The 27,075-nt window shown below is 33.8% G+C and overlaps 1 protein-coding gene across 1 annotated transcript in view; it reads left to right on the top strand.

Annotated features, from left to right (window-relative positions):
- Nucleotides 1-822: 822 nt before the first annotated feature.
- The window catches only part of LOC124357109 (origin recognition complex subunit 3), a 43,198-nt gene continuing 16,945 nt past the window's right edge, over nt 823-27,075 (top strand). Inside the window, exons 1-8 of the mRNA XM_046808562.1 lie at nt 823-980; nt 9,663-9,806; nt 10,483-10,588; nt 12,815-12,990; nt 14,167-14,393; nt 14,601-14,760; nt 17,203-17,328; nt 21,300-21,497. Of these exons, the coding sequence (XP_046664518.1) occupies nt 954-980; nt 9,663-9,806; nt 10,483-10,588; nt 12,815-12,990; nt 14,167-14,393; nt 14,601-14,760; nt 17,203-17,328; nt 21,300-21,497 (1,164 nt within the window). The 5' untranslated portion in view covers nt 823-953. The remainder of the gene's footprint in view (nt 981-9,662; nt 9,807-10,482; nt 10,589-12,814; nt 12,991-14,166; nt 14,394-14,600; nt 14,761-17,202; nt 17,329-21,299; nt 21,498-27,075) is intronic.

Below are 27,075 nucleotides of genomic sequence, written 5' to 3'. Positions count from 1 at the left end.
TTAACAAAGTTTACGCTACAGACAACTTTCTGTGTGAATGTTGAGTTAAGCTCCAGTTCACCTAACTCAACATTCACATTGAATGAACCCTTCCCACCACAGCTACGTTATATGAAGAGAACTTTCTGTGGTTTACACTGCTGACGGTCCATAGAGTGATATTTTATCCAAAAGTGATCATTGGAGATTTAACTATCTTACTCATACTAACTTTAGGTTTGTTTGGCTAATCCACTTCAGGTGATAATACATTACATAGTTCAGACAAGCCTTGGTACTTACGGCACTCCTCCACCATATCCAGAGTTGTATGATAGTAACTTCATTTAAGCAAACCTAAAAGTGTCTCACTGGTCCTAAATCTCACAGCCAACGTGTGGAGGTATCTTAAAAAAACAACGTCTACATTGAGGCAAAACAAGCTCAACAAATGCGGTTCCGCTTGCTGCATGCCTAAACGATAAGCTCTCAAAATCTCACTTGCTACTTCAAATACCCTTGAATTTTAGTGTATAGAAGTTAGTAACACACAGTTGAAACCCAACTGTTCCTCATAAAACGACCGAAACGTGAGAAACTGCGGTGGCTGAGGGTTTGAACTTTTTTAATAGCATGTTCAAAATTACCGATTGGCCCAAACGATTTTGAAAATCGTTTCCATTATGCTCATTTAAAGTTGGCTATTTTTCATTTTAAGCAAAGTTATTTTTACATTTTTACTTGATACTTATTACATGCAAGATCTAGGTAATTATTTTATATGAAACCAAGAGAATTAAACCGTAATGAAATTATTATACTCTATGTTTATCTAAATTGGCGGGAATCTCATCCCGTTGATCAGCTGGTGAAACAAACAGAACAGACATAAAGATGAACAGAATTTAGTCTACTTTTATCTTAATTTTTACTCATGATATTAATTTTTTCAAATATATTTACACTCAATCCACATGGACTCAACTACATCATTGTCAAAGGTAGGCCTTAATTTTATAAGTAAAATGATACCTGAAAACTAACCTATTGTGTTGACACTAAAGTTATGGTCATTTAACAAGCCTTTCATTTTGATTTTGATTGCTATTTTAGTAGTGTTTTATGTAGTATGGGATTCATATTAAAGCATATAAATTCATTTATAATTGATACTAGACTGAGGTTACTACTTTGTTGGATGTGTGCAGAGGCTGACATAGAATTAGCCTATTTGGCTTTATCTTCACCATGTAAGACTGTAAATCTTTAAAATAAGTTGGATCTAAAATATGCATTGAATAGGCCTATTATAACCAATTTAGATTGGCTATTCATTGGCATAATATATAGACCTACAATAGACATATGAGTTTGGCATAATCCTTGTACTCTTGTGCCCAGAAGTAGACTCAAAGATTAAGTGAAATGCTTTGATATTAAATAAACATTATTAGAATTAGGAATACAAGGATTAGGCTAACATTACTTGCTGTAGTGTTCTTTTTCTTTAGGGCAAGAATGAGCAAGTTCCCACGTAAACCTATAAATTTTGCACAGCTTCTGGAGTGACTGGTAATTCAGAAGGGGTAAGAGGGAAAAATTAGTGATGCCTCCTGTTGAAATTACAAAATACAGTCACTGAATGTAGAGATATTGGGCACTGTTTCATCATGCCATCTTGAAAGAAAGGGAGACATATCAGTTAAAACGGGAAGGGAAGATTATTCATTCACATTTAAGCTTGCTACAACTACACAGCTCTGCAGTATAATAGGTGGCCAACACGACAATCAAAACAACGGTAATTCTAAGCAATATATGGGTCAACCTCGATTTTTCTCATATTACAATATAATGTTCCAATAGTCAATTAGAAAAGGAAATGACTAGAATTTCTTGCCGGAAAGCAGTTATAGGGAGCAGGCAACCGCCAGACGGTCATATATTGCTTAGAGTTACATATTAGTGATCAGGGGCACTGACGTGTTCTGGGCTTCAAATTTGGAACTAATCGAGTTAACTTTATTTCTAAAAGATCAAGCAGCGCGAAGCGCTGCGCAGCGGGCAGGCATCGTGCGTGATCCTTTTTTTTATTAAAAATTTCTGATAAATTGTTATTACATATTACAATATAATGTAGGTAATATATGTAAAACAATTTTAAACACATAATTACATGCTGGAAAGCAAAGTAAACCAATATAATCCGCCCAATACAAAATCTCCGTAAAAAATCTGGTAAAGGAATCTGTGTCATTCCTTTGGCCTGAATCAATTCAGTATATACGAAGATCACGCACAATGCTTAAAGCCCGCTGCTTGCTCTTTTAGAAAAAAAAATTAACTCGAGTTGTTCCAAATTTGAAGCCCAGATCACGTCAGTGCCCCTGATCACTAATAGATAATTCTCGCGATTGCCTGCTCTCTATAACTGCTTTCCAGCAAGAAATTCTAGTCATTTCCTTTTCTAATTGACTAGCCTATTGGAACATTGTATTGTAATATGAGTTGCCTGCTCCCTATAACTGCTTTCCGGCAAGAAATTCTAGTCATTTCCTTTTCTAATTGACTATTGGAACATTATATTGTAATATGAGAAAAATCGAGGTTGACCCATATATTGCTTAGAATTACCAAAACAGCAAACCAGATTACTGATTATAAATACCTAAACTAGTGAATAGGCCTATAAAGCCATTCTTGTTATAGTTATTTACAATTCATTAAAGCTAGCTGTTATTAATGTATTATAATAATATTAGGTACTTTTTATTGTCCTGAGACCACTCTGTCCCTATCTATCATTTGGGTACTATAATATTATCCGGAGGCCACTACTTTATTAAGATTGTTTTACTGAGGACCACAAAACTACATTATTTGAAAGAACAGACTTTATTTAACTTAGGCCTACTGTGAAAATTACATTCATTATGAAGATCGGTTTTTTTTCTGCCTCCCAGGGAAGCGATGTAGGAAAGTAGATCAATATGTCCCGGCTATCTACTATTTGTTATTAGTTTAAACATAGGTACTTATTATAAATACTAACAGTTAAAGATAACATTTACAAGCGCCTACGTGATCCGAGCTTGAATTTGAGTACTATTTCAAGGAATGTTTTTCTTTCATCACCAGAAGTGTGGGGTGATGTCAAAACTTTTCAGATCACATTGAGCAATCTGGGACGTGATCTGAGGTTGAGAAAGTACTATTCGGAAATCACCCTGACCATCAGTGCGGGCTTGGTTGGCACATCCTTTGATTTGTGATTGTTTGGTAGTTATAATAATCAGAAATATCGAAGATTCAATTGTTTTTGTTGGCTGCTTATCATACTGCAGCCAACTACAGTAAGGGAGCCCCATCCAATCCAAAAATCATCCTCCATAGTTTCCACTTAATTATATTGTTAGATCTGTGTATCAAGTTGTTCCTCTACCCCATTAAATAGACATTTATGTGGTATTTGAGTTATGGCCGATAATACAATGATGATGGACGTATTAGTCAGACACGTTTACCCTTCAAAATAGGCTTTTGAGGAGTAAGTTTTACACCGATTTATTTATTACATTTAATAAATACACACAGATAGTTTTCAAACTCATTAAATTATTACTATTTTAGATATAGAAACACAGCTTAACAATACTAAAATATTCAATACCTATTATGTAATTTTGTTTATCATTTTCGTTTTTGATTGTTCAGTTATTTAGATAATCAGAAATATGGATGATGAGAGCATCATGGTGGCCGCGTATTATAGCCTACTGTAGCCAAGCGACAATTTTTGTTTTGTCTTTACCAAGTGTTGGTTGTTCTGGTAGGTTAAAACTAGTCATAAATAAACCTTCATAGGGAATCTACTATAATTAATGAGCTTTTCTTTTGTGCCCATCATACTCCTACAACCCAATCAGATTGAACAGTACCTGGAAATCAAAAGTGTAAGAATTTATATTGTTCTTAACAATATGACAGATTATAAGCTAATTCCTTTTCATATCAAGAATTGGTTACTTCTATTTGCCAATAATTTAATATGATAATTGTGCTGAAATACTATAGGCTAATTTATGTGTAATTAAATGTTGTATAATAAGTTTAAATTTTTAACTATTCATTTATTAACTTTTCCATACTGAGATTGGTTTTGAAAGTTGGAATATTGAATATCTATCTAAACAAATGTTGCTGTCTCAAGGTTAAAACATCTCTGATCTAAGTATTAGGTTGTTTATTTATTTAGTTACTTTACATAAATACATTTCACACTTAGTATTTAATGTTTTATTGTTTAGAGACAGACATAGTGATACCTAAATTATTTAATCTTTGAAATGTATGAATAAAAATGTCATAATGAAACGCTATATGATTGTACTCAGTTTGTTTACAAATTGTGTTTCTTGTAAATTGTCTCGTTGCCATTATGGTTACGCATAGGACCAGTTATAAAATATTCGCTAACGCTCAGCCAAATCCCATGGAGTGAAAAGAACCATCATCGAATTCAGTATTGCTCATATAAAAAAGAAGCATCCATACTGTCAAGTCTATAGGTCAGTTAGTTTTCAATATATCGTACGGACAAACAGATAGAAATATATTATTTCTTCATTAGACTTTGTATTTATAGAATATGCAACTAACTTTAGGTCTACTTTAATAGATATTAATTATATAAAGGAGTATTAATTGATTTATATACAAAATGCTTTTGTTTGATAGTCAACGCTATATTCAAAAGAGTTTAAAAAGGCAGATTTTCGTGTGTGACAATAGACAATAGACAATAGACAAATTCTTTATTTACAAATTCTTTGAGAATTGTAACTCGTCAAAATTTGTTACAGATCATATAAATACAATTGCGTAGTTTACAAACAATGAATTTACAGGTAAATGTCCAGTTTGGTTGTTAGTTTTGCTCTCTGTTCAGGTATTCTTCTAACGAGTAGAATGGATTTTGCAGCAGCCACAGCTTCACCTCCTTCTTGAATTTTGCCGCACCATGTCCCTTCAGGTCTTCTGGCAGGTGGTTCCACAGTTTTAAACCCGTGTAAGAGGGCTTCTCCTCAAATAGAGAAAGTCGATGCCCAGGAAGATGAAAATCTGTCGCTCGTCTTGTGTTGTAATGATGTGTGTTACATCCTCTGGGAAAACCTCTCTCGTGCACACAGGTTACTGCCTCCAGCACGTACAAGGATACAACCATCAGAATTGAGAGGTTGATAAAAGCTGGTCGACAACTCTCTCTTGGCTGTAAGTCAGCAAGTGTTCTCACTGTTTTTTTTCTGTGTTACCAGCACACGTTGGAGATTTCCTGCAGATGAATTACCCCAGACCAGGAGACCATAGCGAAGGTTCAATTCAAATAAAGCAAAGTAGGCTGTTTTTGCAGAGGGTACATCACTTATTGATTTTATTCTTTTAACAACATACAGTCCAGTACCTAATTTCCTGCACAGGTTGTCAATGTGCGTTGTCCATTTGAGATCTTCATCTATTGTCACTCCCAAGTACTTTGCCTCTGATGCTGCTTGGACGTTAGGCACGTGCACAGTTTGTTCCTTTTTTGGGCCCAATATGAGTTGCTGGGTTTTAGCTTCATTAACTACCAGGTTATTAATATGGCAGTACTGTACCGCCATGTTCATTGCAGTGAATGACTCTATCTCCAGGTTTTCTGGGGTTTTATCGGCTAAAAGTAGAACGGTATCATCTGCATACATCAGAGTTGTAGCAAATTCATCTAAGTACTTAGGTAAATCGTTCGTAAATAGAGTAAAGAGTACAGGACCCAGGACTGAACCTTGGGGGACGCCCCATAGAACTGGAAGTGGACTGGATCTGATGTGTGCAATTTTATTGTTTTGAGTATGCCGGATTTCAACTACCTGTTCTCTATTGGTTAGGTAACTCCTGAACCACTCAGCTTCAGTGCCCCGTACTCCCATGGTATTTAGTTTGGTCAGCAGTTGTTCATGGTCAAGGGTGTCAAAGGCTTTGCTTAAATCTAAGAATATTGCTGTTGTTGTATTTTTAGCTTCTATTTGATCTATTACGTATTCAATAAAACTAATTAAAGCTGTCGATGTAGATTTATTTTTGGTGAAACCGTGCTGTTGATCAGTAAGCAGATTATTGTATGTCATGTAGTTTAGGAGACGATTAAGCACAATCTTTTCAATAACTTTAGAGAATATTGAAGTTTGCGAGATTGGGCGATAGTTTGATGCTTCAGACTGATCACCTTGTTTAAAAATGGGGATTACTTTAGATAGTTTTAATTGATGTGGAAATCTACCAGATTGGAAGAACATGTTTATTAGAGTGGTTAAAGGGTAGGCTATTTCATGTTTACAAGCCTTCAACAACTTTGGTGAGATTTCGTCAATTCCTGCAGAGACTTTAGCTGGCAGTGAGTTGATCGTTTTGATGACTTCTTCAATTGTTGTGTCATAGAGATAAAAAGAGCGAGTGTCAAGCTGCTGAATAGGACTTGGAGTTCTGTTCTTTAGAGGGTTGTTGTTTAAAATAGCAGAGTCAGCCATGGTCGTAAAAACAGTGTTGAAATGTTCCACAATTTGCTGAGGATCGTTGATAGTTTTATTGTCAATTTTAAGTTCTTTCAGTCCTACAGACGATTTCTTGGTTCTTCTTTCATTATTTATAATATTCCAAAGGGCTTTAGTTTTATTTTCTGAACGTGCTATTCGGTCGACCGTTGACTGACGTCTGAGTTCTTTTATCTTCAAGTCATAATTCTTTTTCTTAGTAGCAACTTCCTGCTTGTGTTCTAATGAGCCCATAAGAAGATAACGCTCATTGGCGCCTAAGAATTCTTGCCTCAAAGTGTGCAGTTCAGGGTCCCATAGTTTTTCTTTGCTTTTGCATTGCTTATATTTTTTATAAGGACATGTTTGGTTCAGTGCTGATGTAATGATGTTAGAGAAATTTTTATAAGCGATTTCAGTGTCATTACAGTTGATGACTCTTTCCCAGGTTTCATTAGATAATGCCAGTTTTAAATTGTGGATATTGTCATCATTAAAATTTCTCTTTTGTCCTTTAACATTACCAGTATCTTCTGTAAAAACATTGAGCGTGCAAATTTGGGCTGTGTGGTCAGAAATCCCAGAATTTAAGATCTCAATTGACACGTCATCCCCTTTTTGATTAGTACATACACAGTCAATTGATGTTTGTGACTGTGGTGTTATTCTAGTTGGAGGAAGAGGGATTCTTGTCATGTTGTAGCTAAAAAGTGTCTCATCAAATAGCACTTGGTCATGTTCGAGTTTAAGGCAGTCGATGTTAATGTCACCTATTAAAACAATTGGGCTCTTCCAGGTTGGCACCGTGTCTAACACTGAAGCAATCACACCCATGCTCTCAGTTAGTGAGCTCTGAGGAGGACGGTAGATGCCCATTATATAGACATATTGGTTTAAAGTTTTCACTCGCACCATGGTTATCTCGCACACAAGTTCAATACTGAAATCCTGCACTTGTACCATTTCCACCTGATCGCTTAGAGATGCTTTACAATAAATTGCAACACCTCCCTTCAAATGATTTTGTCGACTATATTCTGCTATCAAACAGAAATCTTCAAGTCGAGTATTACTGATGTGATCTTGAGTCAGTCCATGTTCTGTTAGTACAATTAAGTGTGGGTTCACTATTTGGAGAAAATGGTTTAAACGGTCAATTTTATTACTAATTCTATCTACATTCTGATGAAGGACTGTTAAATGATGTATACGGTCTTTTTGAGAGGGGATTCCAATCAAAGGACTGGTTATGATTTTAATTTGCTGTTTGTCATGTTGCTGTGGCATAAAAAATTGTGTGGTTGGTGGACTTCAGCCTGCACAGGAGATCGAGGATGAAAGATAGGCAGTGAGTTATTTTTCTCTGTCAAGCAGTTGTAATGCTTGATCATGTGGTCCTTGAAAAACACAATGTTTTTGGCAAAAAACTCCTCACATGTCTCATCCTTGGCTCGTGGCTTTGAGTTAAGAGGCGGGCTTTTAGTCAGTTTGAAGACAGTATCCGAGCAAACCACTGACGTATTTTCTATTTGCTCTGTTAGCTTGGAATTAGATATCTGTGTTGCAGGAGCTACAACTTGATTTTGATTACTTGACCTATTTTTAGCCATTTGTAAGGATACACTAAAATGGGTCTTTGTTTTTATTTTATTTCTGTTAGAGTGTATGCGTGCCTGTGGCCAGTCTTGAATTTTATTGGCATAACTCTGAAACTGGTTCTGTAGTGCTTTCACTGAGTTTTCCGTTTGCTCTTGGCGGCTTTTCAGGCTTATCATATCCTGAATAAGGGTAAGGTTGTTTGATTTTCCAGAATTTTGTACCAGTAACTGTGATTGTATGTTTTCTGTTTGAGTTTCCGAGGTTTTATAAATTTTGATTTCCTTATCTGAGTCAGGATTCTCTTGATGAGACCGTTTCAGATTTTTTAAGGTTGTATGTAATTGTTTTATTTCTTTCTCATAGTTTAAAATTGCCAATTCTTTTTCCCTATCCTGTTCTTCGAAAGCTTGTATAAGATTGGTGTGTGATTCTTTTTCTCTACAAAATTGAAGTTCAGCTTCCTGTAAAGATTCAGCTAACCTGGAATTTCTGTTTTCTAGGGTTTGAATCTGACTTTCAAGTTCTTCAATGTTGGCCTCATATTTTATTTTCTCAAGCTCAAAAGTGACCCTCATGTGCTGAGTTAGTTGAGAATTCTTCTGTGTCATATCATACAATTCTCTTTTAAGATTTCTATTTTCAGCTAACAAAGCATTTCCAGCTTCAGCAGCTAGTGTGAGGGATGATTCCAAGTCGTCAGGATCTTGAAGATTTTTAATCTTATCATGAACTTCCTCTATTTCATTATGAAGTTCAATTTGACTAGTCAATGGCAGAGATTCGACTTTGGAGGTGTTTGTTGAAGAGTCTTCTTTTTTACAGGTGACGCATTTCCAGTGATTTATTTCAGTACAAGTTATTTTTTTCAGAGCTTTTTCGCTGATACTTTGGCAGCCAGCATGGTACCATAGCTGACAAGGACCATTGCATTTTAACCCAGAGTATCTCACACCAACTGAACATGTGCCACAGGGATATTTTGTGGGCATTCTGAAATGTCAAAAAGAAAAATGAAAAGGTTAAGGTGTCAAACTAAATCAATTCTTTAAAGTGTAGCTACTTCTTTATGTCGAGAACTTAAAATTCAGATGTATGGATAAATCAGTTTTTTAAAGTTTGGCTGATTCTTTATGTCAAAAATCTTAAAATTCAGATGTGGATAAATCAGTTTTTAAAAGTTTGGCTGTTTCTTTATGTCAAAAATCTTGAGGTTAAATTGTGAGGATAAATCAGTTTTTAAAAGGTTGGCTGTTTCTTTATGTCAACGAAGTCCTTTATGACTACTATGAAAGGAGGCTTCTCACTATGATTTTCATAGTACTTTTCATAGATTTTCGTGTGTGACTACTATGAAAGGAGTCCTCCTACTATGAACAAGGAACTTGCAACTTCACCTGTTATGTTTGTTTACTGTTTGCTTATTTCATTACCTTGCAGTATTTTATGCACAAGCAGTAAGTGCATGTCCTCTATATGATTACTGAAACAGTGTATTATTTGTCTGCTCTTCTATTTCAGGGTTGTTTTGCGTTTGTTCCAAAATCGTCAAAAGTCAAGAAGAAGAAAAGGAGTTCTCAAAAGGATGAGTTTGAAGATTTTTATTCAATTCCTCAAGTTTCGGTTTATTCCTCAGTTATTAATTGCATAGAGGAAAAACTTAAAGTAAGTTTAGTGGTTCCTGTAATGTTATCCTAAATCTAAGCTTTTTTTTAATCACTACTAAGCTTACTGAAAGTATTAGACTAATTTAAAATAAGAAATCCCTATTTTCAAATTTCACTCATTCTAACAATTTTCAAGTTGGTATCACTTTTTACTTAATTTTCTTGGAACTTTTATGCAATTCATATAATTTTATATAGAGGCATGCAAATAAAACTCCTCGTCTTTAATAACAAAGAATTGGCTAGTTTGGAAAATAAATAGTGACATTCAATTTTAAACACATTTTGTGTACTAATTACTGTACACCACTTGAATTTTCAAAAAGTAAACAAGGTCCATAATATGTTAAAATATAAATGTAAGATTTTAGGAGAAAGTCTCGTTAATAATATTTTTAACTTAAAAATAATTAAATATCGGACAATCAGAACACCGTACAGATTTTATTACTGTATTCTGATAATGCTTTGTCTAAAAACATACAAAACTCCATTAACTTGAGTATTATATACTTACTTATTATATTTAATTTAAGATCTGACAGAGAACGATTAAAAACATAGACATCAATAGATTCCTTGTATTTTACATTTTTAAGTTGACATACAATGCATTTTGTAGGACTTTTGTTATAATAACCTACATTTTCTTATCATGTCATTTACTGATCCAGACAATAAACAATAACGCGTCGGATGAAGTGCTTCAAGACCTGGTGAAGTTCATCTCCAGTTGCCCTAATGCAGATTTTGCCATCCCTACAGCAGTCCTGCTTACAGGTAAAATTTTTCATAGTGTATTCAACTACAGTTAGATTTATTGTATTGTAAAGCAATTTTTAACATTGCCTCAGGAACTTTTTAAGTTATTATTTTAATAATGAAATATTTCCATAATAAACCAATATGGTGTATAGAGTCGAAAATTACATGTTATATTTTGTTCAAAAGTTGCATTGCATCATTCCATTATTGTAAACTTACTATGTAACAAATAAATAGCCTACTTATACATTGATCCCTCTTGAATTTGTTTTCTCACACTCAGAATAAATAAATACAAGTTGTACAAGTATAACAATATACTTGTACAATTTAAGTTAATTTTAAGTTAATCACAACAATTTAAATTATAATATCAAACCACGTTCTTGGGTTGAAAGCAGTATTTCCAGTCCTCAAATGCTATTCATAATGGATCCATATTTTAGAATGTTACCATGTGTAAACTACCTAAAGTCTAGAATACAGTGAAAAATGTATCCGATCCATCAAGCTACCACCAAAGTAATCTTTAAAGTCAAATTCTTGTTAATAATGCTGGCTTATTTCTTTTAAATACCTAGACGTTAAGCCATGTAGAAATATGAAAGGAGTATTGTGAAAATTAAGTGTTGGTGCCCTGTTTTGAGTTGTTATGTTCTAAGGTAATTTCTTAAAAATTTAACTGAGTAACCTCTAAACCACTGCAAACACGTTAGTGTGTTTTTTGTTATTTTCTTGTGACTCTACATAAGTATAAATACATGTTCTAACATTCACCTATTTTATATGAAAACATCTATTGCAGTGCAAAGGTGGGGATTAGGCCTATGTAACATGTTGTCAAACTGTTCATGTCGCGGTTTACTGATGTGTTATGTATTTTATCTATAGAAACAAAACCTTTCAATGTATTCACTTTTTACTGCAGTCTAATGATAGAGCATTATCTCTGAAACCTGTAACTTGTCACAACATCTTATTAGTTGTTTTTGGATATATTGTAGGTAAATGTTGATCCTTAATGAATATCACTTTTAAGAGCCAGTTGTTTGGGTGATCATAGCCTTATATTGACAATTTCAAACTGCATGAACTTTTACAACATTATTCTTAGTCAAAGAACCATGGGAGGCATCTCATTTCAAAGATATAATTAGCATGCATGCATCTAAATATTTTTTATTTCTTTTTATTATTTGTAATGGTTATACAGACAAAAATCGGAAACTTTTCTGTACAGTATAGTATCCTAAATTTGTAAATAGCATCAAAAATTCTTACATGTGAACAAAATTCATAATTACAGTTGTAATATAAGAAATTCAGTTGTCAACCGTAAAATCCTACTAATACTAATGGTAATACATAAAAGTAATTGTAAATTTGAATACCAGTGAGCGGAGACTTTAAGTTGGAAGTAAGACCTCATATTACACCTTTAAATTAACATAATTGTTTTAGCAAGATTTCATCAAACATTATTCAATCATTCCTAAGATTTAAATAATGTTGTAACATTAGTGGCCTAAAATAATATGTTTTAAGGCCAGTGGGGGAAAGTTTGAGGATGAAGAACAGAACCGTTTCTCAATGAGCATTTAAGAGATAACATAAATTTATTTGGAAACTTAACTGATGATTCAGTCAACATTAAAATACTATTATCTTTTAATTAATCCAGTCTAAACATACAAATTTTCTGGGAAAGAATCACACCCTGTAGGTATAAAACGCAATAAAGTATACAAATAATCTATTACAATTCTTTACTGTTGTAAAGACATAACTAGTACGTTAACATATCCAGTCTGACTCTATAATCTTTCTTACTTACATGATGTTATGAATATTTAGTATAGAATGCTGTGTTGTCTACATAACCCTATAAACATTCCTCTAGTTACACTAGGTGTAGTTAACGGCACCTTTTCTAACGAATCCTTTTTTTCTGTCTGATTAGTATTGTTATGGAATGGACTTAGTTGGAATTTGCCACAATCAATATGTTACAGGAAATGTTTGTAGTAAAACTCATGTCGTCTTGGGAAGTGGGACGTGGCTGTCCAACATCAGAATACTGTCTTAGTCAAATTTATTGATTAAAATCTCCCAAATACCAGACTTCCACGAACGTCAACAATAACAATACACCTTGAGTTTCACCTAAAATGTCTTGGCAATATCTGTCATACCTCTTCTGTATTTTGCACTGTATTTAAAATGAGTTTGAACATTTTCTAGGTATTAACCTGCCGGACCATCGAGTACTTTTTCAAGCATTTGCTGACAGATTGCGTGATGAAGTAACACCACACGTGTCAGTGTTGCTGTCCAGCGAATGTTCAACTGTGAAAAATACAATAGAACAACTGACCTCGCAGTTCCTCAGATGTTCTACAGCTTCACTGGACCCCCAGGTGATTATCTCTCAGCTGATTAACTTAAGTTTTATACATTTGTTAAATTAATGAAGACTTAACATTATTTCATTGTTATGTTGATCATTTTAGGAGAGTTGTCAGTTTGATACGAATCATTAGAGTTTTATACAGGGACAAAATATAATAAACTTCTACCCACAACTGTATGTTTCGTGGTTGCAATTAAATAAGAGGAATTTTCCAAGAAATATTTCTGGGTTAGCAGGATTTAATCAGGATGTGTAATTCCCCACCAGAATTTCATTTCCATATCGCCATTGTGGTTAACAATTCTGAATGGAGATGTATTCTTAACTCTCTGTCTTAAAAACACTTGCTATACAATGTGTTCAATTAACATTTTAAACACCTTCAGATGCCTGAATAAATACTACATACATGAATGAGTTTAAATAATCCCTGAAATGCAATAACAAAATATTTGTATACATATAGCATGAAAAACTCTAAGTACAAAGTATTTTTACGTAATTATTATTGATTTGTTGAGAGGAAAGCATGAAATTGTTTATAATTCATAAAATATAGTATAATATTAATTTGTAGTCATATATCCAAGAAAATAGTTTTAACCAATATAATAGACAAACTGTTTTAGTTATTTTGATTGCAAGCCTAGTTTTAATTCATTAGATATTAAAGATCAAATTAATCATAGATATAAAATCAGTATGCCTATGATAAGCAATACGGAACACAACTCTTATCCACTGACCTGTTAATTCATGAACATATTATTTTCACCCATTGCAATGGAATTGGAGGATTTAAAATAGACAGAACTATCATGTAGATAAACAATTCTTGAACAAGTAGCATGAACATTTTCCAGAATCATGAGACCGGTTGTAAACAACACATTGTTGTAATTTTTTAAGGATAATCTAAATCTTTCCTGGTTAAGTACCTGGATGCCTATGATTTCACAAGTTATTTTAGAATACTGTGATACAATAATAACTTAATCATTCAAATTAGAAATAGGACTTGAATTTTTTTATTATGGTAATTTCTACCAATAGCATTATAACATTCACTTTTAATGGATGTCCCCAGCTAGTTTCTGGACTGCCATCCCTCAACCTCTATGATCCTGTAGTGAATTGTTCTTCATTCTTTGTTTTTACCATTATTAATGTAATCATGTGTCAGGTTGAACTTGAGGACAGCGACAGTGAAGAGGAAGATGTGTTTGATGAAGTGAAGCGCTCCCAATGCACGATGCCAAATCTGGTAACGTGGTACGAAAAGCAGACAAAACTAACCACCAGTCCTAAAAAACGTAAAACTCGGTCTTCCACTGGAAAACTTGTCGTTGTAATTCCAGATTTTGAAGGATTCTCCACAAAAGTACTCCAAGATGTCATATTGATATTGAGGTAGGTTGCATTATATAAGATGTTATTTACAGTAGTTTAAGGGGTGTATTCATACATTTTCCTTTACAACTTAATATTTTCTCCTCACTACTCACTGGTAGAATGCGCGAGAATAGAATTCCATGCTGTCACCAGTTACTTCCACTGTCACATGCACATCTAGTTTCTTCACTCACCTCCTGGCTAGTAATTGTGTGGTGTTCCCAGTGGGTATCTGGACCGTTTGCCATTGGTCCTGGTGTTCGGAGTGGCAACATCAGTAAAAGCCTTGCAGAGTAGTTTGCCTCACCGGATCACCTCCCGGATGGATGTTCGAATGTTTCAGTCCAGGCAGTCAGTCCACTTCCTCAACAGTACTATTAACGAGGTAATGTAGTACACACTCAGGAATAGCAAATTTGTCCTGCATTGTTATTGTGTATTTTTTTCTGAATGAGCAATATTTTAATCCAAAAGTAGATCAGAAGATAGATCCAAAAGTACACTTTAAATGGTAAATACTTCTGTATGAGACAAGAATTCTTGTCACAAAGAAAAGAGAAAGTCAAAATTGCCAAAACATGGAAAACACATGAGTGCTTGGTTGAAACCATGTTTGTAATAAAAATGTACTTTTTTATTGGTACTGGTGGTGAGGTCCAGTAGTCCAACAACTGGGAGGTCACAAGTTGGGGATGGTAAATAATTAGGCTTAAGCGTATCCAGTATTTTAGTTTGGGAGGATCAACTACATCAAGTCATTTCATGAGAGGTGGACTATTACACATTAAAGATACACTGTATGTTTTTATCTTCAATAATGTTTTAAAAATTTTACTGGATCTAGGCCATTAAACTACCAAGCCATTAAACCGCCATTAGCGGTGGTTCAGAAGTCACCCTCAAGCTATTCGTCCCCAGGTTGTGTAGAGTCCTAACATTGCCTGGTAATATTACTATAACTATATTACTATTATTATTTTTTTTATGTAGATTGCTTCATTCTGATTGTTTGTATACCAACAAATTTATAACAAGTTAAAAAATTATTGCGGTATGACTTATATACGGACGTTGGCATTTCTCGGTAGTTTTTCAAATGTCCGTACATACGGACGTTGGCATTAAAAGGGTTAAAATATCTAAAGTGTTGACTGTGTGAACGCTCTTAAGTATAAACTATTTGCTACCTCAATAGTCAATTACAGTTTTTCAATGCCAGGAGGTGTTTACAAACATACAGTTGAGAAGTATATTTAATGTTTTGTAACTTCAAATTAGCTCATTGTTACCTGGATAGGCACACGTATTAATTTTTTCTCTCATGAACTTTTTAGCTGCCGTTCCTGCTGCTGAGCAATACCTCGCACGCTTGTCTGCGAGTTTAACTTAGAATCTCTGAGTTTGATTTTAACTGTGAGTACAACTTTGAGTGCTTCCAGCATTCATGTTTTAGACTTCTAGTCTACTAATCTTCACTTTTTCCAACTACAGTTGCAATGTCGAGCCAAGATGCTGACACCTGCGCTTCTTAGTTGACATCAATGTGAAGGGAAGTCAATTTTAAAGTTGTAATAATTATTAAGTTTGTATTAAAAATGTCCTTAGAACATTGGAACCATGTCCACTCCCATGATATCATTTAGTTCATTATCACTCTATTTGGCAGCAACGTGGCAATACATTATTTTATTTTTATCATCTAGAAGCGGTGCTTTTATATTTAGTTGGCACAAATAAACATTAAGTAAACTTGGCAAATTGAGTATTCATTACTACAACCTCAACGGTATCCAACCCCATGTGTTTCATCCATTCGGTACAAGAACAACAAATGGAGACATCCTTGACGTTTTTGGAAGGCTACTATAGTATTGGAAATGTCTGGAGCAAAGCAAGGAAAGTTATGGTAACAGTGTTCTGGGAGAGACAAGTTGTTTTTCTTATTGATTTTCGTAAGCATAGTGCAACAATAAACTCTAAACAGTACTGCCAAACATTGTAAAACCTCTGGAGAGCTGTTCAAAACAAATGCCGAGGAAAATTGTCATTCCAAATTTTGCTTTTGCATAACAATACCCAACCTCACACGACAAACTGTACTCTGGTCTTGCTCCAAGTGACTTTAGTTGTTCCTAAAAATGAAGACCTGGCTAGCAACACAGCGTTTTGACAACGATTAAAAACTCCAAGTACACATCACTGAGTGGTTGAGATCACGGGCAGCAGAATTCTATGACCCAGGAATTTTAAAGCTTGTGCACTACTATAATAAGTGCCTGAATTCGTATGGTGTTTATGTAGAAAAATAGTATTGTATATAATAAAATGTTTTTCTTTTACTTGGTTTTTTTAAAATTTCAAAACATTCCTTATTTACTGAATAGCCCTCGTACTCCAGACCACTCCAAGTTTTTTAGTACAAAGTGGATATATTTTTTTGTTGCTAGATTTTAAGTTAACTCAACTATGGTATTTTTCTAAAAACTTGACTAAAATAACTCAAACCATCCTTGAACCATACAATTTGGCTCAAAATCAACACAAAAGTATTTGGACAAAAATGTATGTATTTAGTGATAAAACAATTTTTAGACTCATACTCCTAATAATTTATCACTCTTTGATTCTTAATTCTTTCATTGAATTTACAAAAAAATGCTACCTTAAAATCAGCGTTAGGATGACTCATGTAAAGTAATTGAACCCCCTCCAGGTATAGTGGTAATCTTCATAGTTAAAAAATGTACTATAGTTTTAAGTCAAAATAATCAAATTTTTTAATAGTTTAAATACTATTGATTGAAGCCTCGATTTTCTCTGTTTTCAGGTATTTCTATCCTGGAAAAAACCTTCTATATGTCCATTTCTTCTTGGACCAAAAATGTTCAAATTTCTCACTGATGTATTCATATTCTATGACTTCTCTGTGCATGGATTCATTCAAGGAGTAAAGGTATCTAAAATTGCAATTTTAACATTATATAAAACTATGCCTAATATAGTTGAACTAGAGTAGTGTCTGAATTAATCTATCGTTGAGAAAAGGTACAAATTAATAATTTAAGAATTATTATGAGCTGCAGCTGTTTTATTTTAAAATGCTATGAGAGCTACTGTTACAATTGTTGTGAATGTTCTCAGTTAATTTAGCGAACACTATGAATTCTGCGGGGAACTGTGAAGTAAAATATAAATCTTAAATTGAATTTAAACAAGTTACATACTATACAGAATTGAATTTCAATGTTTTGAGCCATATTCTGAAGAGAGTTTTAGGTGTAAAATGATTTTATCTGTTGGTAAATTTTACTTAATATTATTTTCTGAGAATTCACTATAATTTACCATCATTTTTAGTGTTATATTATTGATAAATTTACTGAATTTCTCTAAACGAGAAACAATCATCAATCATGTTTTTTTTTTTGGGGGGGGGGGAGAGGGCTAAATAGCCCTAACTCCGCCTCTTGAATAAAGGGCATATTTAATTTCAATTTTTTATATGATCAATGCTTTAAACGTTACTGAAACCATTCAAGGAAATTATATTACATAACTATTATTTAAAAAAACAAATTTTTTCTAGCTTTTCAAATTTGATATACTAAATTGTAAAATATATCTAAACATATCTTTAAACTGTTTGTATTTTATTGCATGGAAATTTATTTAGGTGTAAAAATATACCCATTTTTACAATTCTTTAAAACTTATCCTGTTTAATTTTGTTGTACTTTCTTAATCAAACAGTGCTTGAAAAATATTAAATTTAAACAATTTGAAAGTTCTATATAGATAATACATAGAGTTTGTTTCACCAGGCAAACATACTCAGGACTCTCAGTTTAGATTACACTCCCCCTGCTGTATCTTTTTTGAACATGATTACATTTTGATGAATCTTGACCGGGCTTTTTTCATTTCAATCATCATCCACCAGACTCATGACAATGCGACCAGAAATAACATAATACTATGATTGGTAGGATATATATAAATCATATAAAATGTAATTCTTAACTTTAATAAGAGGTTTATGGATGTCAGTTTAGAGCAGAAAAGATGGATTTTCTAGTGATCTTAAACTCCTTCTGTTAAGTACTTGTACATGTAGTTTAATTCCAGTTAGAAAATTAATGGGGCAAAACTAAATTACTTACAGTACAGTATATTCACATGTAGTGAGAAAAGTACATAATAACAACAGTAAGTTTTACAAGATTCTAAGAGGTTTTAATAGTGTAATTTAATAATCAACATGGAATCTGATTAAATCATTACGCAACAACTCAATACTGTCAGGTGTACTGACAATTTTCAATTCAATTGTTGCAAGTAATCATGCATCATTAACGAACTCTGTGTTGCCTGTGTAGAATTAAATATTCGTTGTTTAATGTTAATGACCATGGAAGGTTTGAAAGGATAATAGGATTTCGGACATCTGCCATCTTTCATAACATTTTCTAACAAATGATGATAGAAATGAAGCTTCACGTAAAATTTAAATTTTATAAGCCAGTTCGTATTTATTTGAGATATTGTGTGAGCAGAAACAGATGAAAATGAAATTTTTTCCAGTATGTTAACCCTAGAACTGGCGGTCATTTCATCCTGTAGTGTCGGGCTGTTTTGGAGCTTCGCGCAAGGTTTTTTAAAAAAAATTATTAAAAATATAAAATAAAAGCAATATAAATAAGAGTATATATTTTTGTGTTCAGAATTAAACGTAGAATTGCACTATATTGTAAAATTAACCATCAAAAATTTTCTAATACACTTTTTTTAATCAAATATAAAATTTACGAAAAATATTTCTTAAATTTGGGGGGGACCATACCTAGCAAATGAAGTTATAGTGAGAAATATTTATAAGTGAGATAGCCATTCTGTGTCAAATTTTATCTAGTTTCAGAAAAACATAAACATTATACACATTTATGAAAGCATCATAAAGCTATAGAACAAAAAGTAGCGATGCGTATACATTCTGAAAATCGGGTGTACACGTAAGACTTTGGTAAAACAAGTTTTGCTAATACATTTATCTATGAATACATGTTATTTTGCATATTTTATTACTTAGAATAAAATAGAATATACAGTAGTAATGAAATAATTACCATAAATTATTTTTTGAAAAGTAAAAAAGTTAAATTTTGCCATTATTCAAAAATTTTGCGAAAAATTTTCATTCAGCAAAATATAAAATAGTTTCTAAAGCTTGTACTATATCAAAATTTATAAATTTATGGTTTATAAGTAATAGGAAATATTATGTAGTTAGAAAACTATAAATATAACTAAAGATATTTAAAAAATATAGAATAACCCAAACAGTTATTATATATATAACCAAAGAAATTACAGGCAATATATATATTATTGTGAAAACTATCTATTTACCAAAAATAAATAGTTACTTCAGAGCTAAAAGAGTGCTATTAAATAACGTTTATTAAGTGAAAACAATAACAAACTATGTGAAATGAATTTTAGCCAAGTCATTTTGCCATAGCCTACACAAAGCTGGTAATTTCTCAAACATATTTCAGTAAATAGAAATTGATTTATTCTAAAATATATATGTTTACACTACTACGACATCAAACAACACACTACACATTAAATACGACACTAAAACACGCGTAAAACTATTAAAACTTACAAATATCCACAGCTCGGCACGAAAGTGATACAGAACGGCAGCGGCAATATGGTGGTCACAACAAACGGCGTCGCGTTTTCTTTTACGTTCAAAATAACAAGCTTGCTACGTCATAACCATAATACAAAGAGGAATAAAACTCATCTGTTCCTTAGCATTTTTCTTCCCGAATCCAATGGTGCATGAATTATATCGATACGTTACCGGAGTATATTATAAAAAAGTAATTATACGAGGGAATGTTTGATCGACAAAATTTTGACGGTTAACACCACAAAAGCGGCATTAACCGACATAATTATGTCGATTAACAGTTCTAGGGTTAAGGCCCAACAAGTAAAATTCCACAGATCTCAAAACTATTTTTGGAGTACAATTTCCATTCAGTGACACATTCTATTCTCAACATTTTTTTTTATTAGTAAGGTGGGGAGAATTTTGAAGTATGCTAACTTTTTCTAGCCCAGTTTTACAGTTAGGATTTTGATACTAATGATTATTCTACATTATTATTGTCAGGTGTTATTTAACAAAGTTGAAATAACAATGGATTTTAGACTTGAAATTCAATTTTCAATTCAATTGTTGCAAGTAATTATGCATCATTAACGAACTCTGTGTTGCCTGTGTAGAATTAAATATTCTTTGTTTAATGTTAATGACCATGGAAGGTTTGAAAGGATAATAGGATTTCGGACATCTGCCATCTTTCATAACATTTTCTAACAAATGATGATAGAAATGAAGCTTCACGTAAAATTTAAATTTTATAAGCCAGTTCATATTTGAGATATTGTGTGAGCAGAAACAGATGAAAATGAAATTTTTCCAGCCACTCAAGTAATAGACTTTGCTGATGCTCAGCCAAATTAAATTTTTCATTCACTATGAAATCATTCTTTTCAATAGTGTATTATAACTGTAAACTCCCCTAAACATGTAATTTCTTTGTGTATTTCCTGGATTTTTCCAAAAACTTAACTTAATGTTGAATCTTTACTTAGTAATTTTGTAAAGTTCATTAAGAACGAGAATAGTCATGAAATAAGAAAAATTAGAACCATGGTTCAATATCCTAACAAATATTGAAAGTTAATGGGCCGTATGTGAACTAATAGCCATGACCTTACACTGTGTGACAACTGTCTAATTGTGTTAGTTCACTTGCTGCTACAAGTACGTATAACTGAAGTTATTGCTCTGTAATATTGGATTATAACCATTTAACCATTGTTATTGTTGGTACATGTTTGCAGTACTGTCTGATGGAACATTTTTACAATAATCCACTGAGCAAACTGTGTTGTCCAAGAGAACAACTTCCCCAAGCCATAAAAGAGTTGGATAAAGAGGATCTGTCGTATGTTGAAGAAAATCAAGAATTTCGTTCATATCTGGAAAAACTTCCCAAAAGCAAACTGGAACAAATTCTACAGAGTGACAAACCATTTAAGGTAACCAATTCCACAATATTGATACAGCGTATTAGTACTGTATATAACGTTGTATACAACGCCTCTTGCATTGTATACAAATTTAGTAGTTCCAAACTCGTTAAAGTTCTTTTCATTTATTCATAGTTGTTTAAAAGAGTATTTATTCACTAATTATATTTTTCCAAAATCTCTTAATTTTGTCTCTCTTATCTTGGTACTAAAAATAAATTTGTATTTACAAAAATGTTGTATTGGTCCTAGTTACATGGTATGTATTTGTCAACTCTAAGCACACTTATATAGTTTCAATTATTGAAATTAAAGATTTAGAAAAATGTTCACTGAAGGATATACAGTAAAGAAATATAATTACAATCTTGCAAGTATTAAAATTATTCTCATCATATCAAAATAATTTTTATAGTATAACTAATAATCTTATTTACATGAAATTAGTCAGTTGGAAAACACAAGAAACATAATTTGAAAATCTGAATATGCAAGTAATTGTTAGCTGGAAATTCAAACCAGTGCATGGCATGTCAGGAGTTGTAAATGTGACTTAATATGAATTTGTCAATGAATGTTGTGAATACTAACAAGATTTATTGCACTTTATTATGCATCTGTAAAGTGTTGAAGTAAAAGTGAAACTACAAATTCAGTTTTAGTAGCCATAATGGCCAGAATAAGAGATCAAATTAAGGGTCTCAAAACAATGCATTGAAGCTTAGACGTAAGCCATGAAGATCGCCAATACCTGTTACAATCCAATCTTCGTATCAAACATTTAGAAATACAAAGATTGTATATTTTTGCCAACATTGGAACTGAACAGAGCTAACTGTCACTCAATATGAGACATTAGACTAAGTTTGAATTAAAATTTGTCATAGTGTATTTAATGGAAAATACTTTTAAGACTATCTTAATAATTGCCTAGATTAAAACCATTTTAGTCAGTGTGCTTTTTTAAACAAGGTAATAAAAGAAAATTAAACCAGATATTAACAGTTTTACTGGCACCATTGTTATCCGAGTCTGCATGCAGGATAATTAGATGATGGAGTCAGACTCTAAAGATTGAGTGTTACTTATAGACCTTGTAGAGAAGTCCACAATATTACACACGGCTCTAGGTATTTGGAACCTTAGGCAAGAAGAAGGGTTTTCATTGGGCACTGCCAAACATATTAGGAATCAATAATTTTATTGACACATGATATTTATAATTTTACAACTATCTATATTGTGTGAACAGATTGCTCATCAATAATATTTATAGAAAGATATATAAAATACTATACATATATAAATTTACAATAGTGCTATGGGTAGCCATATAATACATAAATGTTTAACAAAAAAAAAACAAGTTGCATATAAAATATTACAAACATAACATGTGATGGTAACAAATTTAAAACACTACAGATTATCCTGCAAGAAATCTGATATTCCATAACAAGCTTTGCTAATCAGTACATTTATTACTGCATTCTTAAAACAAGACTTTGTCATCTGTTTGTATGAGCAGGAAGTTTATTATAAAATATAGTTTCCATATAACTTGGCAAACTTACAAATAATGTTAACTAGTGTGTGGAAACCTTCTGTCTGTGTTGTGTTATAACGGTGTTCATGGTGAATTTTTATATATGCATTATACTCTCGAATCATTTGTGGTTTGCTTGTAATAAAAACTTTATTGCCTCTTTTTTTCGCTTTCATTTCGTTAATGGCGGTACTGTCAGTAGAGAGCAGTAAAACTTGCTTTTTCTGAGAAGCTTTTTGTCTGCTCCCTAGCATAAGCATACTGTTTTTACGACAGTATTTTGTTTCCCGTACAGAAAATTTGGTTAACATTTTCGGAGGGATTCCCTTCCTGTTACTTCGAAGTGTTCCAGTAATATGAGTAAGTTGGGAATACAAATACTTTGCCAGAGGTATGGATGTGAAAAAATTATCTAAAAAACATGAAATCCTTTTCTTAGATAATTTCCCATCTATAACAATTGTATAACAACATTGTAGCCCTGTCCATTATTATTTGTCTGGATTTCATTGTTATTTTTTGCCCCTTTATAACAAACAAATCCTAAACAATAATTGTTAACTGCGTCACAAAGCATCCACAACTTTATACCCCACTTGTGGTGGTGTTTGTTGGGTAAGTATTGTATGAGTTGTGTATGATTCTTGGTGCCTACTAGTCATAGTCATAGTCATATCATCTTTATTATAATTTCTTTGAGAAATACAATGGTGTCATAGATGCAAATATTAACAATTTTATAGGTATCTTAAGATTAGGTTTTCCAGTTGAGAAACTCTTCAATAGTATAGAATGTCCTCTCCAGTAGCCATTGTCGAGCTTCTTTCTTGAAGTGCCGCTCCTCTGTTATTGCCTTAAGGTGATTTGGCAGCAGGTTGTACAGCTTTGGTCCCGTATAGCTGGGTTTCTCTTCAGATAGTGCAAGGTGATGAATGGGCAGTGCAAAGTTGTTAGCGTTTCTTGTATTGTAGGGGTGTGTTTCTCCTAATCTTTTGAGATTGCGGGACATGGCAAAGCAGATAACTTCGTGTATATATAATGACACCACAGTAAGTATTTTTAGTTCAGGAAAAGCAGCTTTACAGGAGTCAAATGGGTTTAGGTCGGCCAGTATTCGGATGACTTTCTTTTGTGCCACTAGAACACGTTGCAGGTTATAATGGGAGGAGTTACCCTAGATTATTATCCCATATCTCAGGTGGGACTCGAAAAGAGAGTAGTAAGCCGTTTTGGCTGTGTCCATGTTACTAATATTTTTTATCCGCCTAATGACATAAGTGTTACTGCTGAGCTTTTTGATTAGTTGGTCAATGTGTGGTGTCCAAGTCAGTTTATTGTCAATGATAACTCCCAGGTACTTGGCTTCATAGCTGGCTTCTATTTCTGGCAGACCTGCAGCTTCTGTATTTCTTCTTCTAAAAGTAAGTTGTTGGGTTTTTGTTCGTTTAGCACAAGGTCATTTTGTTGACAGTACTGTTTTGCCAGGCTTAAAGACACATATGATGTTATTTCAAGGTCTTGTACTTCTTTTTTTGCCACTAGCATGGCAGCGTCATCCGCGTATAAAATTATCTGACAGTATTCTTCCAGGCACCTGGGAAGGTCATTGCTGAACAGTATGAAAAGTACAGGACCAAGAACCGAACCCTGTGGAACACCCCTATTTAGAGGTAATGGTGTTGAAGTTGTTTTGTAGATGGTGTTGTTCTTTTTGTATGTTATTTCTACCATTTGTGATCGTCCCTCTAAATAGCTTGCCAGCCATTTTCCTGCCATCCCTTTAACACCCATGGCTCTTACTTTTTGTATAAGAAGGTTGTGACCCAGGCAATCAAAAGCCTTGCTGAAGTCTAAGAGCAGGCTAGTGACCTCTTTTCCTTCTTCTCTCTGGTCAATAATGAATTCGGCAAGTTGAATTAGGGCAGTGGTTGTGGATCTTCCCTTGAGGAAACCGTGCTGCTGGCTGGTAATAATGTTGTGGTCAGTCAGGTGTTTCATCAGTTGGTTTAGCATGACTTTCTCGATCACCTTTGATATTGTTGAGAGCAAGGATATTGGTCTGTAATTGCTAATTTGGTCCGATGGTTCTTTCTTAAGCTTTAGGTACACTTTTGCCAGTTTAAGGGTTTGTGGAAAGATACCTTGGGAAAAGGATTTATTTATTATGTATGTGAGAGGGGATGTCAGTTCTTCCTTACAGTGTTTGAGGATGATGGAGGATATTTCGTCAGTTCCGGCGGATGTTTTGGATTTCAGGCAGGAAATGATATTTTCCACTTCCTGGTAGTTTGTGGGCTGTAGGATAAGTTCGGGGGGTTCGTCTCCGTTTGGTTCAAGGGGCCGTTGTGTGCATGAGCTTGATCAGCATCTCCTAGAGTCTTATCTGCTACTGTTGTGAAGTAGTGATTGAGTTTGTGAGTCACTTGATGGGTTTTTTTAATTAGTGTACCGTCCATTAGTAGTTTTATGGGTTCAGCTATTTTGTTGTTCTGCTGTCTTTCACGGTTAACTACTTTCCATAGTGCTTTTTGTTTGTTTTCAGCATTTTGAATAAAATTAGTGGTGTCTTGCTGTTTAAGTTGTTTTAGTTTTAAGTCGTAGTCTTTTTTCTTTGCTGCTGTTAGTGCTTTGTCCTCTTCTCCTCCTCGGAGTATCTGATTACTGAGTGCCTGCAGGTACTCTTTCTTAAGGTGGCAGACATCATCATTCTTTATTAGAGCTGATTTGAGTTTTCCCTTTGGTCTGGATTTTTTCAGGGGGCAGGCTGTATTGAGCGCTGTAGTAGTTTTCCCAATAAACAAGTTGTAGGTTTGGTCTGCATCTGGGGAGTTGTATACATTGTCCCATGACTCCACAGCCAATAGGTGCTTCAGATAATTTAAGTTTTCTTGAGAAAGTCTTCTATGAGTAGAGCTTGGACAGTTTGATTTCTTGGTTTGCAAGTTGATGGTGCAGAGTTGGGCACGATGATCTGAGAGACCAGTGGTAATCACTTCAACATTTATATCCTCCCTGTTCACATTGGAGCACACAAAATCAATGGAAGATGATGAAGTGTGGGTGACTCTCGTAGGTGGAAGGTTGAGTCGTATTAAGTTGTGCCGTGCTAGCATGTTATCAAGTTTTTTCTTGTTCTTTGTTTCTGCAAGTCCGTCCACATTAACATCTCCCATTATGATGGTTTGGGCCCTCCAGGTTGGGACCAGATCAAGAGTGTTGGATAAGATGTCCAGGGAAGTTTCTAAATTTCCTTCAGGTGGCCTGTACACCCCCGAACAGGTTTATGTTTTTCATGTTTATTTTCAAGCTTATCATGTAGAGTTCGCATGTAAGCTCAATAGGTTTGTTTGAGGTGTTGACAATGTGTATAGTGTTTCCAAGAGCCTCGTTTTAGTAAAAGGCAACTCCTCCTTTTCTAGAGTTTTTCCTGCAGAACCCACCAACCAGATTATACCCAGGGAGTCTTGTATTGCGGAGTTGATCATCCTTGAGACCATGTTCGGTGATGAGCACAATATCAGGATTGAGGTCTTGGAGAAGGTGTTCAAGTCTTGAAAAAAGGTGAGTTCCCACAGTCATGGAAAAAAAGTATAGTTCATCCATTGTCTAAAAAACATAATCCCTCAAATGTCAGTGAACTAAGACCAATTTCAGTCTTGCCAGCAATGTCCAAGGTACTCGAAAAATTAGCAATTCGCCAGATTGTTGAATACCTTAATTATGAAAATTTGCTTCCAAAATTGCAATCAGGGTTCAGAAAGAACCACAGCACTTGCACTGCATTGCTGAATATGTTTGCAGATGTTTTTGGGTCGAGGGACGCCGGCAGGTGTAGCTCTATAATCATGCTTGATTATTCGCAGGCATTTGATTCCATAAGCCATAGTTTGCTCCTTGCGAAATTGAAGCACTTCGGCTTCCATGAGAGTGCAATTGTCTGGTTCAAGTCTTACTTGGAAAAAAGACTGCAGGTGACGAAGCTGGGTACCGATATCTCACCTCCCCTTGAGAAATTAAGGGGAGTGCCGCAGGGGAGCTGTC

This window comes from Homalodisca vitripennis, chromosome 3 (assembly GCF_021130785.1).
Source record: "Homalodisca vitripennis isolate AUS2020 chromosome 3, UT_GWSS_2.1, whole genome shotgun sequence".
NCBI classification, from domain to species: Eukaryota; Metazoa; Arthropoda; class Insecta; order Hemiptera; family Cicadellidae; genus Homalodisca; species Homalodisca vitripennis.
The sequence above is the reverse complement of the archived record's forward strand: the minus strand, read 5'-3'. Positions and strand labels throughout refer to the sequence as shown.